Source organism: Macaca mulatta, chromosome 1 (genome assembly GCF_049350105.2).
Source record: "Macaca mulatta isolate MMU2019108-1 chromosome 1, T2T-MMU8v2.0, whole genome shotgun sequence".
In the NCBI taxonomy this organism is placed as follows: Eukaryota; Metazoa; Chordata; class Mammalia; order Primates; family Cercopithecidae; genus Macaca; species Macaca mulatta.
Genome location: NC_133406.1, coordinates 225,639,154 through 225,659,728, shown reverse-complemented (window position 1 = coordinate 225,659,728; position 20,575 = coordinate 225,639,154). Strand labels below are relative to the sequence as shown.

The following is a 20,575-nucleotide window of genomic DNA, read 5'->3' as shown; positions in this document are numbered from 1 at the left end:
TTGTTTTGTTTTTTTCTCGAGATGGAGTTTTGCTCTGTTGCCCAGACTAGAGTGCAGTGGTGTGATCTCAGCTCACTGCAACCTCCACCTCCAAGGTTCAAGAGATTCTCCTGCCTCAGCCTCCTGAATAGCTGGGAACACAGGCATGCAGGACCACACCGGACTAATTTTTGTATTTTTAGTAGAGACGGGGTTTCACCATGTTGGCCAGGCTGGTCTTGAACTCCTGGCTTCAGGTGGTCTGCCCGCATCAGCCTCCCAAAGTTCTGGGATTATAGGAGTGAACCACTGTGCCTGGCCATAAAGTGCATTTTGATCCACCAGATGAAGCCCTCCTCTGCCAGCGTTCTGCTTCCCCCCATCATTAGGGCAGCCAGATCCTAATTGTGCATGTCAGGCTTGCCTTCTGCTACGTGTGCACCTTCCCCACATTACACAAATCCTTACCGTAATGTTGTGAAACACACTGGGCACAGGTTTCTCTCCCTGTTTCACAGATGGGTCTAGAGGCTTACATGACCCAGCCAAGGTCACACTGCAAGCCCTGACATGGCCTAGAGCAGGCTTTCTCAGCCTCAGCACCATTGACATACAGGGCAGGGCATGTCATGTTGCCCAGTGCATTGTCAGATGTTTAGCAGCATCTCTGCTCTCTGCCCGATGGATGCCAATCACATCAACCCCAGCCATGACACCCAACAATGTCCCCAGATGTTGTCAAACGTCTCCTGGTGGCTGAACCAGCCCCACTGAGAAATACTGCCTTAGAACGCTGTGGGTTCAGCATGCCACCTTCATCTTTACATTGAAAACACAACTCCTGGCCAGGCGCCGTGGCTCAGCCTGGAATCCCAGCACTTTGGGAGGCTGAGGCGAGCAGATCACTTGAGGCCAGGAGTAGGAGACCAGCCTGGCCAACATGATGAGACCCATGTCTCTACCAAAAATACAAAAATTAGCCAGGAATGGTGGCACACACCTGCAATCCCAGCTGCTAGGGAGACTGAGGCAGAGGAATTGCTTGAACCCAGGAGGCAGAGGTTGCAGAGAGCTGAGATCACACCACTGCACTCCAGCCTGAGTGACAGAGCATGACTCCATCTCAGAAAGAAAAAAAAAAAAGGAAGAACACACAACTCCTCTCCTCAGTCTTACCCAGGGAGGAAAAAAAAAATAGAAAACACAACTCCAAAGACCAACAATTAGTATTTTTCTTCCTTCCCTAACACACAACATAATCTCTTCAAAACAGATGGAACCCATATTCCAATATCTACCTTTGGCATCTTTTTCAAAGTATTTCTCGGGTGACAGCTAGGAGCAAATGGGAAAAAAAAATATTTGGACGCAAACTCTTTTTTCCACTGGGCTTTGAGAAAATCCCCATCTTGCGTGCTCCTAGTGTATCTCTCACTGATAAGTTCCTCATAAAACCAAGGCCTTCTCCAGGGCCACGCTGACAGAACTCCCACGGACACACCATGATTACGACCCTGCTGCTGTCCGCTTTGGTGGCTGGAGGTAAACCCTGTCACCCAGAGCCACTGGTTTCCCATCCCCTGGTGTGGCTGGGAATGGGATCTTCCTGTCCTCCCCTCTCGCCCCCACCCAACCCCTACTGCATTCAGACATATAATCATTAGAAAACTGTAATGGAGTTTCAAAGAACTGGAGCAAAGAGCAGGATTCTATGACCTCTTGAGATCCTTCTAGAACAAGGGTTTTCTATTTGGAGGTTCAGAATGCAGCAAGTGTAGTTTACATTGTGTGGGTCGCTGCTTCCTGGACTCAAGACCCTTTCTCTTTTCATAGCCCTCAGTTGTGGGGTCCCCACTTACCCGCCTTCTGTGACTAGGGTGGTTGGAGGTGAAGAAGCGACGCCCAACAGCTGGCCCTGGCAGGTGAGTCGACCACACTGTACTTCCCCCTGTCCCTGCCCCACTCCCTTTATATCCCCCCTTTGCCCTTCCACCATGGGGTCTACTGTGCTGGCAAAGTGAGGACTGATGGGACTCAGAGAGCAGCACAGGCAACTTCACCAATAAGATACATTTCCGGCTGGGCGCAGTGGCTCATGCCTGTTATCCCAGCACTCTGGGAGGCCATGGTGGGCAGATCACCTGCGGTCAGGAGTTTGAGACCAGCCTGGGCAACATGGTGAAACCCGCCTCTACTAGTAATACACAGTTAGCCAGGCGTGGTGGCACACACTTGTAATCCCAGCAACTCGGGAGGCTGAGGCAGGATAATCGTTGAACCCAGGAGGCAGAGGTGGCAGTGAGCTGAAATTACACCATTGCACTACAGCCTGGACAACAAGGCAAGACTCTGTCTCAAAAAATAAAAAAAATTTAAAAAGGTACATTTCTGTGGCCTTGGCCAACCTTGGGAGAGGAGGGAGAGGTGCCTCCTCCAGCTGCAGTAAGGAGCTGTCCCCTCCCCACTGCCCATAGGCAGCAAATATAGTCTTACTCTATTAACCAATCACAGGCTTGTTTACAAATGTACCATTAGTCTAGGAACCATTCAAGACTACCTATGCAAATATTCCTTGCTTTAAGGAACCAATCAGTGCTATTTGTGCAGATTCATCTTTAACTACGGCAAATGAATGTTACCAATGAAAAAAATGTTTTCTTAAGTTCATATAATCATAGTGAAATCAAGACTAAACTGCTGAGTGGGGCACAGGCACAAATTACTAAGACATGTTAATGGTGGGAATTTTAACAGAGCTGTGTAAAGGTTACATTGACACAAACAAATATAGTAAAATCTCATTTATCTGATGTAACTGGGACTGAGCAATTGAAAAGTTGGTTATAAAGAAATTATTTTAAATCATACATATATGTTGTAAACATTTTATCTTACACTATGTAAACAATTTTTTGAGTTCTTAACTGTCTTTTTCATATAAACCACACCACATAATATCTCATCTACAAGTTCATTTCTTTAAAGCAGAGCAGTAACTTTGAGACGTTCACAAAGCAATCTGAGTTATGACCCCATCCCGACTTTTACGACTTTTCCCCCTAATTTTTCCATTTTCTCACAGACACTAATTCAGGTGCAATTTTTTAAGAATCATGGTGATTCGGTGTCTTCCAAGCATTTAACTTTGTTTCCATATAAATAACGACACTCTTTCTGAACTCGTATTTTATTGGTTACATGTTTAATCAAATTTCACTATTGCAAGCATAATTGATATAAAATACTTTAGGAGCAAACCCAGCTGAATCAGGATGAGTTTCCAACTTAAGTAGGAGGAGCAATTAGCAGCCCACTAGCCTTGAGCATTCAGAGTGACCCATGCAGCAGTCACTGTGTTTACAGAGGCCAGCGTCATTCATCTGGTCCTTGATTAAGAGACTGTCAATGATAGGTCAGGCACAGTGGCTCATGCCTGTAATCCCAGCACTTTGGCAGGCCGAAGCAGGTGGATCACCTGAGGTCAGGACTTTGAGACCAGCCTGGCCAACAAGCTAAATCTCTGACTCTACTAAAAATACAAAAATTAGCCAGGCATGGTGTTGGGCACCTATAGTCCCAGCTATCTGGGAGGCTGAAACACAAGAATCACTTGAACCCTGGAGGCGGAGGTGGCGGTGAGCCAAAATCACACCTCTGCACTCCAGCCTGGGTGATAGAGTGAGACTCCATCAAAAAAAAAAAAAAAAAAAAAAAACTGTCAATGATAGAATGATGGCAGATATTTCACTTTTTTTTTTTTTCTTTTTTTCAGACAGACTCTTGCTCTGTCACCCAGGCTGGAGTGCAGTGGCACGATCATAGCTCACTGCAGCCTCCAACTCCTGGGCTCCAGCCATCCACTGCCTCAGCCTCCCACAGGGCTGGGATTACAGGAACCCACCACTGTGCTCAGCCACAGTAAAGTTTTTTTGAGACAGTGTCACATTCTGTCACCCTGGTTGGAGTACAGTGGGTGGCGAAACATGGCTCACTGTGGCCTCAAACTCCTAGCCTCCCACCTCAGCCTCCCTACCAACTGAGACCACAGATGCATGCCACCACACCCGGTTAATTTTTTTTTTAGAGATGGGCGTCTCACTATGTTGCCCAGGCTGCTCTTGAACTCCTGGGATCAAGTGATCCTCCTGCCTCAGCCTCCCAAAGTGCTGGGATTACAGGCATGAGCCACTCAACCCAGACTCACAATTTATATACTTGGCTTTGTGTACTTTTGCCAGTTCTTTTGCTTTTCTCACAGTCCCACAGTATTTTTTGCCTGAGAATTTGGAAGAAGGGCCACAGTCCCTCTGCTACAGGACCCCACAGCACCGGGCGCATTTGTGCTGAGAACTAATCATTGCTGCCTACAAAAATACTTCCTCACCCTCTTGCACAAAGGTATTCTTGCCTTGAGAACCAGTGAATGTTAGTCTGTGAAGAGTCCCTTGTGCTTTGTGCTTCTGTTTCCCTGGGGAAATTGTTTTACTGAGATCATAGGCAGATCTAGCTGGGTGGGGACCCAGGTGAGGCAAGTAAGACATTCACTCCGGGGCAAAATGTAAGGGGTAACACAAAACTTAGCAGCCAGCCAGGCACAGTGGCACACACTTTTAATCCCAGCTATTCAAGAGGCTGAGGCAGAAGGATTGCTGGAGCCCAAGAGTTTGAGACCAGTACGGGCAATATAGCTAGCTGTCACAAAAAAAAAGAAAAAAAAAAAATCCTCACTAACCAAAATGAATCATAATTTAATGCAATTTTATTTTTTCTCCTGGAGACAGAGTCTCATTCTGTCACCCAGGCTGGAATGCAGTGGCACAATCTCAGCTAACTGCAACCTCTACTTCCTGGGTTCAATTAATTCTCCTGCCTCAGCCTCCCAAATACCTAAGATTACAGGTGCATGCCACCATGCCCGGCTAATTTTTTGTATTTTTAGTAGAGACAGGGTTTCATCATATTGGACAGGCTGATCTCAAACTCCTGACCCACCTGCCTCAGCCTCCCAAAGTGCTGGGATTACAGGTGTGAGTCATCCCACCCACCAGCTATTGTCATTACAGTATTAATCACCCTGAGAGCCCTGCACAGTGGCTTATGCTCCACATTTCCAGAGAAGGTAACTGGGACTTGGAAAGGTTACAGAATTGCCCAAAGGCACTGAGTTAGCCTGGGGGGAATGAGGATTCAAATTTGGTTCAGTGCTTGTTCTTTTAGCTACACTTTGCTGGCCACAAACAATACCTACCACGTGGACTAAATTTCACATCTGTCGGATGGTTTTAGCACATTTTTAAATTGGGGGGGTACATCCTTTGAAGTATCTTGTTTCACTTTCTCTAATTTTAAACGTCTTTTTTAAAGCCAGTTCATCTAAGACCTCTTAATGTCACACAAACGAGAAATGCCAAATGGATAATTAAAAACAAGAACATTCAGAGAAAAGCAGGCATCTGGCATCTGCCAACAAACAGGTCATCGTTCCCCACAGTTACAGGAGGCCCCATCAGTGCAGTCCATGCCCTACTGTCACCTCCCTCCCCTCTGCTTGGCCGTGGCAGGGAATTGAAAGACAGGGGAGGAGGAATGAAGGAACAGGAAGGGCATGGAACAGCTTCATTAGAGACTAAAACAGTGTCAGATGTCACCACCTTAAAGTTCTTTTTTTCTTTTTTCTTTTTTTTTTTTTAAAGACAGGGTCTCACTCTGTCACCCAGGCTGGAGTACAGTGGCGCCATCACAGCTCACTGCAACCTCCGCCTCCTGAGTTCAAGTGATTCTCCTGCCTCAGCCTCCCAAGTAGCTGGGATTACAGGCACATACCACGACACTCGGCTAATTTTTGTATTTTTAGTACAGATGGGGGTCTCATCATGTTGGCCAGGTTGGTGTCAAACGCCTGGCCTCAAGTGACCCACCGGCCTCGGCCTCCCAAAATGCTGGGATTACAGGCGTGAGTCACGGTGCCCAGCCTCCACCACTTAAAAGTTGTACCCCACACCTGCTAAACTGTCAATCTAAACAGAAACCTTTTTTTTTTTTTTTTTTTTGAGACAGACCCTCACTCTGTCGCCCAGGCTGGAGTACGGTGGTGCCATCTCGGCTCACTGCAACCTCCGCCTCCCGGGTTCAAGTGATTCTCCTGCCTCAGCCCCCTGAGTAGCTAGGATTACAAGCGCGACCCACTGTGCCCTGCCTAGAAACCATTTTCTAACCTGAAAAAATTTATTTAAAAAAACATGAGAAGCCGGGGGACAGGGGAGTAAGGTCCACTTATGCAGTCTCATGTTCCTATGAGTGGATTTGGTCTTCAGGGGGAAACTAGACAAGCAGGAGACAAGATCACCCGCCCCTGGTGATCTCTTTCATTCTATTCATTTGCTTATTCACTCACTTGTTCAATCAGTAAGCATTTGTTAAAGACCTAGTATGTACCAGGCACTGTTCTAGGCGCCTGGCACATAGCAGTGGGGGGAAAATTCATGAAGCCTTTATTAAAGTGGAGACATGGCCAGGCACAGTGGCTCAAACACCTGTAATCCCAGTACTTTTGGAGGCCAAGGTGGGCAGATCACCTGAGGTCAGGAGTTCGAGATCAGCCTAGCTAACATGGCGAAATCCCGTTTCTACTAAAAATGCAAGGATATTAGCCAGATGTGGTAGCAGGCACCTGTAATCACAGCTACTCTGGTGGCTTAAATAGGAGAATCACTTGAACCCAGGAGACAGAGGTTGCAGTGAGCCGAGATGGTGCCACTGCACACCAAACTGAATGACAAAGCAAGACTCCATCTCAAAAAAATAAAATAAAATAAAGTAGAGGAGTGAGACAATAAACAACTGAATGGGTAAACGTATAACATGCCAGAAAATGCAAGATGCTATGATGAAGAGTAACGCAGAGCAAGAGGAAGGAGGCAAGTGTGTCTGTGTGTGCCTATGTACACGAGCGTGCATGTACATGTGTGTGCACACTGTTGGGGACAGCATGGTCATAGAAGACCTCATGGAGAAGGTAACCTTGAACAGAGACCAACAGGAAGTGAAGGAAAGAGCTATATCGATATTTGCAAGAATATTCCAGGCAGGAGGAAGATACAGTACAAAGGCCCTGAGGGAGAAGTGGGTTTGGTGTATTTGCAGAACTGCATGGAAGTCAGGGTGGCTGGAGGAGAGGACAGTGGGAGCCTATGTGAGGGCCTAGTAGGTCATCAGACAGATTCAGGTTTTATAAGCTGTTAAGGGGGAGCCACTGGAGGGCCTGAGCAGAGAAGAGAAGTCATCTGACTTCCATTCAGAAAGAATCATTCTGGCTACTGTGTTGAGAAAATGTGGGCGGGAGTGGGGAGAAGAGATGGGAGACTAGAGTGATCATTGAGAAGAGAGGATGACTGGGACACGCAGTTGAGGTAGTGACCAAGGGGTAGCAACCACTCCACATATTCCCAAGCTAGAGCTGATGGGATTTGCTGATGGACTGGAATGAGGGATAACACGGAAAGACAGGAGCCAAGGATGACACCAAGGTTTGCGGCCCGAGCAGCAGTGGAGTTGCCATTGACTGTGACAGAGGACCCAGGGGAAAGACCGCATTTGGGATAAGTCAGGAGTTTTGTTTTGGACATACTAAACCGTAGGGGGCTAAGGAAAGAGCTCCCAAGGAGGGGAAGATCCCAACCAATCCACTTGCAGAAAGATGTTCAGACCAGGGTTTTTTGTTTTTGTTTTTGATATGAAGTCTCACTCTCATCACCCAGGCTGCAGTGCAATAGCATGATCTCAGGTCACTGCAACATCTGCCTCCCGGGTTGAAGTGATTCTCCTGCCTCAGCCTCCTGAGTAGCTGGGATTACAGACACACGCCATCACACCTGGATAATATTTGTATTTTTAGTAAAGACAGACAGGATTTCACCATATTGGCCAGGCTGGTCTCAAACTCCTGACCTCAGGTGAATTCACCAACCTCTACCTCCCAAAGTGTTACAATCACAGGCATAAGGCAGCACTCCTGGAAGAACAGTTATTTTTTAATAGTCTATATGTTTTTTATTTTTCTATCCCAGATATTTTGCGTTAATTTTGTTGTTGCTTTTTGTTGGGGGGGCAGATACAGGTCCTTGCTATGTCACCCAGGCTGAGCACAGAGCAATCACAGCTCACTGCAACCTAGACTTTCTGAGATCAAGCAATCCTCCCACCTCAGCCTCCTGAGTAACTGAGACTACAGGTGTGCACCACCACTCCCAGTTAATTTTTATTTTATTTAAAAAATTTTTCGGTAGAGTCAAGTTCTTGCTATGGTGCCCAGACTGCTTCACAAACTCCTGGGCTCAAGCAATACTCCCACCTCAGCCTTCTGAGTAGCTGGGACTACAGGCATGCACCACCGCACCCAGCGGCTAATTTTGGGCTTTTTTTTGTAGATACAATGTATTAGTCCTTCCTCACACTGCTAAGAAAGACATACCTGAGACTGGGTAATTTATAAAGGAAAGAGGTTTAATTGACTCACAGCTCAGCATGGCTGGGGAGGCCTCAGGAAACTTACAATCACGGCAGAAGGGGAAGGAAACACATCCTTGTTCATACAGCGGCAGCAGGGAGAAATGCCAAGCAAAACTGGGGGAAAGCCCCTTATAAAACCATCAGATCGTGTGAGAACTCACTATCATGAAAACAGCATGGGGGTAACCACACTCATGATTCAATTACCTCCCACCAGGTCCCTTCCACGACACGTGGGGATTATGCTACAATTCAAGATGAGATTTGGGTAGGGACACAGTCAAACCTTATCAGATGGGCTTTCACCATGTTGCCCAGGCTGGTCTCAAACTCCTGGGCTCAAGTGATCCTCCTTCCTTGGCCTCCCAAAGTGTCAGGATTATAGGCATGAGCCACCATGCCTGGCCTGATTCATTTTAATATAGATTGCATTAACATGTTTTTTATTATGACGTCTGAGGTTTTGGGGGCCCCCTTAAGTTGTGCACCTGAGGTGAGTGCCTCACTCCTCCTTACCCTAGTCTCAGCCCTGTTCTTGGGAAACTGGAGTGCAGGGAGGCCCTGCTTTTTCAGCCACAGCCACAGAGCTCCTGTGTTTCTCCCCAGGTCTCCCTGGTATACATCTCCAATGGCAATTGGTACCACATCTGCGGAGGGACCCTGATAGCCAACAACTGGGTCCTGACGGCTGCCCACTGCATCAGGTAACTGCCATTCCCTGGGCACTTGGCCTGCTCCCCAGCCGGTGCTCATTTCTGAGCTGGGGGCTCAAATGGCCTGAACCATGCTACATAAAGGAATCTTGCAAATAACCACTAGCCTGGCTGAGACACAAGCTGTAGTCAATCAATGGTTCAGTGTGTTGGCCCATCAATGTCAGTACATGGCAGAGATGGGGTGTCCTGTGCCAGGTACTGAGGGAGGATGAGGAGAAGGGGAAGGCCTAATCTCTGCCCTCTTGGGGAAACTACCTGTGGCCTCTGGATCTGGAATTGGGTTCCCTTGAACAACTTGACTTCTCAAAGCTTCAATACCATCACCTGCAGAAAACAATGGAGTAACAGAATTTAGTGTGAATTCAATGAGTTGATTTACTAAAGGGCCTGGCACTTAGTAAGTGCCCAGTGAAAGATAATTCTGAATTATAGACTAATTATAAAGGCCCACGAGGTTCTGCAACGTTGTTCACTTATCCTCTTCGTTGTCTGTGACCTCTGCTCATCACAGCTAGAACTCACCAGAGCGTCTGCTGGGTCCGTGTGACTCCTTCCAGGAGTGATCCCTTCTCCCATCTAATTTATAATAAGCTCTAGGAGGTTTGGGGGAAAATAACAGAAACTTACAGTCAGGAGTCCTGGCTTCTGGTTCTGGTTTCTCACTAACGGTGGGAGTCTGGGCCAGCTTACACCTCTCTGGGCCTCGGTTTCCCCATCTGAAAATGAAAGTTGTCTTTGAGAGCAAATGACTCCTGTTTTCTCTGTGTTCATCTCATTCCCTCCATAATCCTACAGAGTCTGTGTTATTACAACATTTATTTTATATTATAGTTTATAGTTAGTATAGTAACAATTATTATATGATCATAGTTCTTACGTTATATACTTTAGGCTCTATTATAACTAACTGATTGTCCCAGGGGAGGAAAGATTCCCCAAGCCCAAGCCCCAACTAGCGGCTCATGCAGCAGCCAGTTACCTGGGTCTATCCCAACATTATCCAAAGCCAGGCCTCTGGAGGTGACCCTCTCCCTGGGCCCCCTTTCTCCCAGCGAATCCAGGACCTACGGCGTGGCACTGGGACGGCACAACCTCTACATTGCGGAGTCCGGCTCGCTGGCCGTCAGTGTCTCTCTGATTGTGGTGCACCCGGACTGGGACTCCAGTGATGCCTCCAAAGGGTTCGTTACTGTCTGGGTGCACTTGGGGATGAAGTTGTCAGGGAACACATGGGGGTCTCACAGAGGCAAGGGTCTCAACTCCACCACATGCCCTCTGCTTCTTCTGTAGGGAGGGAGAAGGAGCTCTGGCCTCCTAGATATGGAACCAGCTCCAAAGATGTCTGGGGTGGGGATGTGACCTGGGGAGGGAGAAGCAAAGACTGCCAGAGTGACCAGGTTTGCTGCCAGTCAAGCCTGCAGGGTCCCTGTCCGCTGAGCGTGTATCTACTTCATGCCAAGTCCTGGGGACACAGGGACAGTGCTGTCAACCCTGTGACTGTCCCTGGAGTAGGACACAATCTCTCCTGCCTTGCTCCTTTCAACAAGGCCCTCTGCATTTTCAAAGATGCCCTGGGACCCTGCCACTCAGAGCAAGCTGGGGTAACGAACAGGGAACGATGACAAGGTCTCAGAGCCCTCCAAAGCCCCACAGCGCAGGAAAAGTCAACCCTGTCCTCATGCTCTGCCTCTGCACTGACCCAGGTGTGACATTGCCCTGCTCAAACTGGCTAACCCCGTCTCCCTCACCGACAAGATCCAGCTGGCCTGCCTCCCTCCTGCTGGCACCATTCTACCCAACAACTACCCCTGCTACGTCACGGGCTGGGGATATCTGCATAGTAAGTGGGAGCCAGGAGCCCCCAGGCCTGGGAGGGAAGGGAGGTGATGTCACCCCTGTCTGGCCAAAGCCTCTCACCTGTCATCCCAGGGTGTGTGGCAGCCTGGGAGGGACGGGATGGCATAGGCCGATGCCTGCCTGGGTTCAAATGTCAGCTCTCCCACTTCATGACTGTGACACCTTGGGCACATTACTACATCTCTCCATGCAGCACTTTTATCATATGTCAAATGCAAATAGTTGGCTGGGTGCCGTGGCTCACGTCTGTAATCCCAGCACTCTGGGAGGCCTGGTGGGTGGATCACTTGAGGTCAGGAGACCAGCATGACTGACATGATGAAACCCCGTCTGTACTAAAAATATTTTTAAAATAGGGTGTGGTGGTGTGCGCCTGTAGTCCCAGGTACTCAGGAGGCTTAGGCAAGAGAATCGCTTGAACCCTGGAGGTGGAGGTTGCAGTGAGCCAAGATTTCGCTACTGCACTCCAGCCTGGGGGACAGAGCGAGACTGCGTCTCAAAAAAAAAAAAAAAAAAAAAAGGGCATAGTAATAGCAGCTACATCACAGAGTTGGCAAGAGGATTCAAGGAGATAATCCACAGGAAGCCTGGCATGTGGTAGGTGCTGTGTGTTAGTTGTTGTCACTGTCCCTATGATGGAAAGAAAGTTACAGAGACCATGTGACATCTTCTGTGTGGACCATAGAGTTCAGAACAGCATTTTCCTCTGTGACCTGAGGCCCCTGGAGCCCTCATCGGAGCCTCCGTGCCCCATAGGAAAAGCCGTCCCCTGTGCCATTCGGTCTTGCTGCTCAGAACCTGGCTGAGGGCGGGTCTCCTTTGACATAGACTCCAGGGGTTAGAGATCCAATGACAGTAGCCACCAAGAGGAACAGAGTTCCCGCCCTTCCCTTGTGAAATCACCAGAGGTTTGGAAGATTCTAGGAAGGGATGAATAATGATCTTATGACCATAATGACATTATGAGTGATAATGACATTATGACATTTCTCCCTAATGACATAAACCCATAAGTATAATGACATGTTTTTCCTGGGGTACATTCACATGTGTACCCTGGAATAAATCCCCGTTGCCCTCTTCACTGCCTTATGTGTAAATACAAGTACACATGAAATCCTGCAGTGAGTGGTGGTGGAAGAGGCATTTCATGCTTATTAAGATAGAAGCACAACCACCTGTTTGTTTCCCCAGACAACCCTGGGGCAGATGCAGTTCATCTGAGACAGTGGGAGCGGGGAGGCATCCAAATGCTTGGCTTTTAGGCCCAGCTCTGCCGGTCACGGTGAAACCTTGGGCAAGTCACTTCCGAACCAAGGTTCCTAATCCGTAAAATGGAAACACTGTTGGTGAAGACCAAAAGAGGAAGAGGTAAAAGGTGAAAATGTGTCCTACATTGCAAAACGTTATACAAGTGTTAATTACTTAATAGTGGTCTTAAGCCAGACCTTTAACTTCCTTTATTTATTTATTTATTTATTTATTTATTTATTTATTTATTGAGACAGAGTCTTGCTCTGTTGACCTGGCTGGAGTGCAGTGGTGCAATCTCAGCTCACTGCAACCTCTCCCTCCCAAGCTCAAACGATTCTCCTGCCTCAGCCTCCCAAGTAGCTGGAATTACAGCCAGATGCCACCACGCCTGGCTAATTTTTGTATCTTAGTAGATACAGGAGTTCACCATGTTGATCAGGCTGGTCTCAAACTCTTGACCTTAAGGGATCCGCCCACCTTGACCTCCCTAAGTGCTGGGATTAGAGGGTGAGCCGCTGCGCCTGGCCGACACTTAACTTCCCTAGGCTTCGATTGATAGTGAAGAATTATGTTAAGCTCATTCTTGCCACTCATAGCTGTGGTAACAGTAATGCAGGGGATGGTGGCTGTGTCATTGGGGGCCATTATGACAGCCCTCTCTTCACCACACCAGCATATTTTTCCCAAGGAGGGGCCTCTAACTGCCAGGAGGCTCACTTTCCTATTTCAGATAAGTGAAGAAAGCCATGCAGTTAGCTCACCATAAAAAGGGATTGTTATAAGGATTTAAAAGTTTCAACTCAAGGGCTGAGATACAGCCAGGCATCAGGAACAGGCTAGAATCAGGGACTGGAAGCCTGTAAGAAACTCAGGAAACCCTCCCTTGTAATTTCTTTTCTTTGTGAGTCTACTTCATTCTCCACATAAAACAAAACGTCAGTCATTGCCAAAAGCTTCCCAGATTTACGTCCTCTGAAACCGGAATCTCTTAGACCCCATCTCAGGATCCCAGGGGAGGGAGCTCATTGGCTTAGCTTGAGTCAAGTGTTCACTGCTGAACCAATCAACCGTGAGGACATATTGTAGACAAACATAGCTGTTCGCATATTGCAATGGATGGAAGACAGTAACAGGGGACACACAGTAGGGGTCAACCACTTCCTTTTTCTCAGGAGTCTTTGCATCCCTAATGCTTTCTTTCTGATCTCATTCAGCCGACGGGCCTGCTTCTGATGTCCTGCAGCAGGGTCGGTTGCTGATTGTGGACTATGCCACCTGCTCCAGCCCTGACTGGTGGGGCAGCACCGTGAAAGCCTGTATGATCTGTGCTGGGGGTGATGGCGTGACCTCCAGCTGCTACGTGAGTACCAAAATCAGGGGCCCCACTCAGTGACAAAATCTGGCTGGGGATAAGGCTATAGAAGTCCACCCCTCCATAGGTCCATCCTCCCTCCTCCTGGCAGAAGTACTCTCTAGAAATATGTTCCAGATATATCAGAACCCGATCTCTGGCCAGGCACGGTGGCTCTTGCCTGTATCCTATCACTTTGGGAGGCGAAGGCAGGCAGACCACTTGAGGACAGTAGTTCGAGACCAGCCTGGCCAGCATGGTGAAACCTTGTCTCTACTAAAAATACAAAAATTAGCCGGGCGTGGTGGCGGGCACCTGTAGTCATAGCTACTCAGGCGGCTGAGGCAGGAGAATCACTTGAACCCATGAGGCAGAGGTTGCAGTGAACTGTGGTCACACGACTGCAATCCAGTCTGGGTGACAGAGCGAAACTCAAAAAAAAAAAAAAAAACAAAAAAAAAACTTGATCTTGGTTCTTGTTTGTTCTTGTTTTGAGATTCTCCTTGTCGTGTCCACCCCTCTCACTGCTGGGAAGTCCTTCCCTGGGTCTCATCAAGGTCTCTCGTGATTGTCATTCCGTATCCTTTCCTCTATGCTGGAAGGGAACCAAAGGAAAGTATTCCCTGGCTTAGGGCCTTTCTAGGATGACTTCTGGGTTTTCTGTTGAATTACTCTCATCAACGGCCCAGCGTGTCCCCTCCAGGTAGCTGCCACGGAAGCCTTCCCGGAGACAGTGTCTTAACCACCAGGAATTGCTCTGTGTTGGACTTAGCAGTGAAGTGGGGATGGAATAGGAAGGAGATCCACACGCCCTTCAGATCACACTATGCCCTATACACTCTGCCCACACAGACCACCCCACCCGCGGGAATACGGAGCCAGTGGGGAAGAGCCTGAACTCTGGGATGTGGCCTCAGCTCCTTTACAAACTGCCTGTGCAACCTTGGGCAAGTCCCAACCTCGCAACACTCCAGTTTCTCCTCTTCAGTGGTCTGGGGAGACTGTGAATATTTACCTCCTAGGATTTTGTGGGGATTAATGAGATAAGGTATAGAACATGCTTAGCTCAGCTCTGGCCACACAGGAAGAATAAGTGTTGGCTCTTGTTGGAATTATGGTACCATCTTGGGCTATGACCACAAGGGCTGGCTTCAGAGGACAGTGACCTGCAGCAGAACAATAGAAATGCATTGAGAACAATGGTTCCAATGGGCAGCCCCTTCCTCTCCCTTTACCCTTCTATAACTCTGGCCTTCCTCAGGGAGACTCTGGCGGGCCGCTGAACTGCCAGGCGTCTGACGGCCGGTGGGAGGTGCATGGCATCGTCAGCTTTGGGTATAGATTTGGCTGCAACTACTACCACAAGCCGTCTGTCTTCACACGGGTCTCCAAATATATCGACTGGATCAAGTCGGTAAGAACCAGACCAGCCCAAAGCCCTAGGGCACTTACCTGCCCACCTGGCCTCGGGAGTGCCATGCCCACCTGGTGACTGAGAGCCCCTCCTTCCTCTTGACAGCTAGATGGGACCCCTTGGAGGAGGCTGCAGACCTTGGCAACTGCTGGGCCCCCCGTAGGTCCCCAAAATTTCTGTGTGGGTAAAGCTGAGTGAAAAGGAACATAGAAGGTGGCCTTGTCCAAAGAGGTTGGACACTCCTCAGGCGTATTAAGATTGAGTTTCGCCTGACGCAGTGACTCATGCCTGTAATCCCAGCATTTTGGGAGGCCAAGCGGGCAGATTGCGAGGTCAGAAGTTTAAGACCAGCCTGACCAACATGGCAAAAACCGCATCTCTACTAAAAAAAATACAAAAAAATTAGCCAGGCATGTTAGGGCACTCCTGTAAACCTACCTACTCAGGAGGCTGAGGCAGGAGACTCCCTTGAACCTGGGAGATGGAGGTTGCAGTGAGCCGAGATTGCACCATTGCACTCCAACCTGGACAAGAAGAGTGAAACTCCAAGTGAAAAAAAAAAAAAAAAAAAGAGTGAGTTCCATAGAAATGGTGATTTTATTTTTGTGTATCTGTGTGTGGCCCAGACTCCACCATCCAGTGCTGTAAACGGGTATATTTATCTGCAAAGCCGAAAACCTGATACTCTGAGACCCCCATAGCATTAATAATTGGAAATTAGTCCCCCTCAGTGGTCTTCCAGCTATTCTGTAGGGTGACCAACCATCCCGGTTTGTGCAGGACTGAGAGGTTTTCCAGGATGCAGGACTTCCTGTTTTACTCTGGGACCATCCCAGGCAAATAAAGCCGAGTTGGTCCCCCTGTCTTATCAATGTAAACTCAGAGCTGTCTCCTTTCAGCTTCCACAATAACTCAATTTGTTTTTTACAATGAACACACATTTGTTTATAACAATAAGCATTAACATTATGTATTAAAAATGATAGGCCAGGTGCCATGGCTCATGCCTGTAATTGCAGCACTTTGGGAGGCCATGGAGGGAGGATTGCTTGAGCCCAGGAGTTCAAGACCAGCCTGGGCAACATAATGAGACTCTGTCTTTACAAAAAAAATTTTTTAAGTGACTCAGGCATGGTGGTGTGTGCCTGTAGTCTCAGCTACTTGGGAGGCTTGGGTGGAAGGGTCACTTGGGCCCAGGAGGCCAACGCTATATTGAGCCAAGGTCACACCAATGCACTTAAGCCTGGGCAACATAGCAAGACCCTGTCTCCGAAAATAATGATAATAATAACTGGCATCAGTATTAAGGAGCAGCCGTGGATACACGCAGCAGTAGGTGAAAGCAGCCAGAACAGGAAACCCCGTCACAAGAAAGGGGTGGCTGGTGGCTCACGCCTGTAATCCCAGCACTTTGGGAGGCCGAGATGGGTGGATCACCAGAGGTCAGGAGTTCGAGAGCAGCCTGGCCAACATGGGGAATCCCCGTCTCTACTAAAAATTCAAAATTAAGCTGGGTGTGGTGACATATGCTTGTAATCCCAGCTACTCAGGAGGTTGAGGCAGGGGAATCACCTGAACCTGGGAGGTGGAGGTTGTAGTAACCCGAGTTCACGCCACTGCACTCCAGCCTGGGCGACAGAGCGAGACTCCGTCTCAAAAAAAAAAAAAAAAAAAAAAAAAAAGAAAAACCACAAAAAAAAGAAACGGGTGCCCAGGAGAGGGCAGAGGAGCCACCATGCCTGTTACTGAATGCTGGGAGGGAAGAGTCGGACACTCTGTGCCGACGAAGGACCACCTCAGTTTGCTCTTCTGTAAAATGGGACTTGAACTAGACAAGGACTTCACAATTTAGGCGCAAGAGCAAATGGGAGTTATGGTATTTGTGGCAGAGCCCCCAAAGAAGGGGAAAGCTGGCATCTGACTTCACTAACTTTAATTTGCAGAGAAGTGTTCATTAAACTGACACTTATAAAACCAAATATGAAGCTGCAGCCATGAGCACGTGGTCACAGGAGGAAACTAAACTGTCAAAATAAGCAGGTGGCTGCTTCCAAGTGTTCCCACTGATTCTTGCCAGCTCCTTGTTCATTTGTCTGTCTGCTGGCATCTTTTTGCCAACAAGTGGTCACAGGCAGAGATTCCTAAAACGTTTGTTGGGGAAAAATGGAAAATCAAAAAGACAGTAGCCATTAATCATTAATTGGTGCTTTTTTATCTATAAATTGGGAAAAACCCATATGAGTTCACCTTTGGAGGTGCCAGCCACACGTCAAAGGAGCCTGGCCTGAGACTGACTGGATGAAAGGCTGCTTAGGGACCTTTCCCAGCCAAATTCTAAGACCCTTTTCCAGCCCCAGCTGCTGTGGGAGTCACCGTACAGCTGGTCCTGGCAGCACCTTGGGAACCTGAAGCAGGGGCAGGGGCAATTGTCACAGTTTTTTTGTCCCAGCATCAGCTGTTCCCAGCCACAGACACAGGCACAACGGAGCAAGCCAGATCCCAAAGCATGGCCAGATGGCAGCAGGGATCCACAGGGCAGCGTGCCTTGCGAGGCAGCTGGGCAGAGTCCCTGTGTTCATGGGAGAGCAGTCGGGGCAGGCACAGATGCCCGGTAACGGGTTTCAGAAGGGAGAGGCTCAAGCAACCAGCTGTCCTTGGGTGGGGGCTGCCCCTGGCAACGGCAGAGGCGCTCCTGACAACTTGCAGTGGCCCCAACCCAGGGACACACTTTGTGCAGCCTGGATTCACGAACCACTAGAGCCCTGGGGGTGCCTGAGAGCCCCTGCCTGGATAAACCCAGACAGGTGAGAAACCAAGGTCAGGAAGTACAAGCAAAAGATAAGAGCAGAGAAGCAGAGGAGACAAGTGGCCCGGGGCAGTCATCCCTTCAGCAAATGTCCATTGAATGACAGTCACACATGAACTTCAGCAATCCTTATCTTTTATTCTTTTACCAGAAGCTAATTCATACTCTGTGTAAAAATATTAAAAGAATATAAGAGTGTATCAAGTAAAAAAGTAGAAGTCCCCCCTCATTTTACATCTCCAATTCTACTCTCCAGAGGTAATCATTGTTTTTGGTTTTGTTTTTTGAGACAGAGTCTCGCTCTGTCACCAGGCTGAAGTGCAATGACTTGATCTCGGCTCACTGCAACCTCTGCCTCGCGGGTTCAAGCGATTCTTCTGCCTCAGCCTCCTGAGTAGCTGGGATTACAGGCACACACCACCACGCCCAACTAATTTTTGTATTTGTAGTAGAGATGGGGTTTCACCATGTTGGCCAGGCTGGTCTCAAACTCCTGACCTCAGGTGATCAGCCCGCCTTGGCCTCCAAAAGTGCTGGGATGACAGGCACGAGCCACTGCTCCTGGACAAGTTGTCATTGTTAACACCTTGGTGTGTAGTCTCAACTTTATGTGCATATATAGCTATATATTTACATAGACACTGTCTTCTAAGCAAAAACTAGGATCTAAGTCTTCATACTGTTCTCCAGCTATTTTTCACTTAACACCTTATCACATTTTACATGTCAGTACATAAATGTCATTCTTTTGAACAGCTAAATAGTATTCCATAGTTTGAGTATAATGAATGAAGCTCTCATGTTTCCTATTTTTCACTCTTACATTATGCAGTGAACATCCTTGAACGTAATTCCTGCACACTGGTCTGAGTATCTGTGCTGTAGCAGCTGGATCTCCTGCTGTTTACAGCACTGGATCATGAAGTTGGCATATCAAAATGTTTAACAGGCCAGGTGCAGTGGTTCACGCCTGTAATCCAAGCACTTTGGGAAGCTGAGGCGGGTAGATGACTTGAGGTCAGCAGTTTAAGACCAGCCTGGCCAACATGGTGAAACCTCATCTCTACTAAAAATGCAAAAAATTAGCCAGGCATGGTAGTGCATGACTAAAATCTCAGCTACCCGGGAGGCTGACGTATGAGAATCACTTGAACCTGCGTGGCAGAGGTTGCAGTGAGCCCAGATCGCCCCACTGCACTCCAGCCTGGGCAACACAGTGAGACTGTCTCAACAACAACAAAAAAAAAAAGTTTAATGGACACTGATCAACAGCCTCTGGAAACAGTTATAGCACCAACCATACTGCATAACTGCCTTGCAAACAGCAGTTTTGATTTGAGAAACAAATGAAATCTAAAAATATGCCATCCACACATTTGGAATACAACTTTTAGGGGTTCAAAGGCCTCCTACCCTGAAGCCCACACAGGACTCCTGGTAAGACCCCCTTTACAGGAAGACCTTAACAGGTCAATGAAAAGCTGCAATTGCATCTTTTTTTTCAAAACGTCATCATCAGATCTCCTCAGGCAGGAGCTAGTGCAGTGTGGGCTGCCTGTGACTCACATGAGGAGCTAAGCCCAGGAGGACAGAGACAGGAAACTGCCCTGCACAGCTCTGCGGTTAGGTGAACCTGACGATTTTCTTGTGTGTCCTGCAGGTGATTGCAAATAACTAACCAAAAGAAGTCCCCGGGACGGTTTCAGACTTGGAAAGGTCCCAGAAGGAAATTAATATTATAATAAAATGACAATTATGCAAATCACATCTTGATGAGAGGTTTATTAGTAATCCATCCTAACATCCAGGGCCCTAAAAACTATGAGTAGGCTGGGCACAGTGGCACAATCCTGTAATCCAAGCACTTAGCACTTTGGGAGGCCAAGGCAGGCAGATCGCTCCAGTCCAGGAATTCCAGACCAGCCTGAGTAACATGGCATAACCCTGTCTCTACTAAAAACACAAAAAGTAAATGGGCGAGGTGGTATGCACCTGTAGTCCCAGCTACTCAGGAGGCTGATGCATGAGAATCGCTTGAACCTGGGAGTTGGAGGTTGCAGTGAGCACAGATCATGCCACTGGTTGACAGACAGAGACTCCATCTCAAAAAAAAAAAAAAAAAAAAAAAAGAGTTGAAGTTCACTTTCCCTTCTGCTTTTTTGACTGGGCCAAAAACTAGAGTTTGTGGTCACAGAGCGGAGCTTTCTCATCAGCAGCGGGCCTGCCTGACTTTGTGCTCTCCCAAAAGGCAAGGAGAGTGAAGGTCTAAGGAAGAACAAGAAAGTCCACCAGGAAACCGTGCTCACTCCACGCCTCCCCCAACACAAGTTGAACTTCTAGGAGGTGAGGCAGGATGCTCACCTCCAGCTACCACACCCAGCTTATCTGTGTATTTTATTAGAGACGGGGTTTCACCATATTGGCCAGGCTGGTCTTGAACTCCTGACCTCGTGTTCGCCCGCCTCGGCCTCCCAAAATGCTGGGCTTTGGAATCAGACCAACCTAGTTCCAGTTCTCATTCTGCCGCTTAGAAGCTGTAGGATCTTGGGCAACTCACTTCACCTCTCTGAAGCTCAGCTTCCTCCTGTGAAACAAGAGAGGCTCTTGCAGAGTTTTTTGTGGCTTAGATTCAATAAGGAATGTGAGTGCATCTGACATCTGTGTGGTGCTGGGTGAGTGTCACCCTGCCT

General features: G+C 48.1%; 1 protein-coding gene across 1 annotated transcript; it reads left to right on the top strand.

Moving 5' to 3' along the window:
• Nucleotides 1-1,365: 1,365 nt before the first annotated feature.
• LOC114675932 (chymotrypsin-like elastase family member 2A) lies at nucleotides 1,366-19,650 on the top strand. The gene is made up of 8 exons (XM_077973553.1): nucleotides 1,366-1,521; nucleotides 1,813-1,901; nucleotides 9,094-9,191; nucleotides 10,256-10,384; nucleotides 10,907-11,043; nucleotides 13,529-13,674; nucleotides 14,927-15,079; nucleotides 19,546-19,650. The coding sequence occupies exons 1-8, from the start codon at nucleotides 1,482-1,484 to the stop codon at nucleotides 19,561-19,563; spliced, it is 810 nt and encodes a 269-aa protein (XP_077829679.1). The 5' UTR covers nucleotides 1,366-1,481; the 3' UTR covers nucleotides 19,564-19,650.
• Nucleotides 19,651-20,575: the final 925 nt, after the last annotated feature.

Excerpts from the sequence above, each read along its gene's own strand:
- LOC114675932 (XM_077973553.1), top strand. The coding sequence starts at position 1,482 with ATGATTACGACCCTGCTGCTGTCCGCTTTGGTGGCTGGAG. Across the intron at positions 10,385-10,906 it reads TCCAGTGATGCCTCCAAAGG|GTGTGACATTGCCCTGCTCA; the intron begins GTTCGTTACTGT and ends GCACTGACCCAG. Across the intron at positions 11,044-13,528 it reads GGGCTGGGGATATCTGCATA|CCGACGGGCCTGCTTCTGAT; the intron begins GTAAGTGGGAGC and ends GATCTCATTCAG.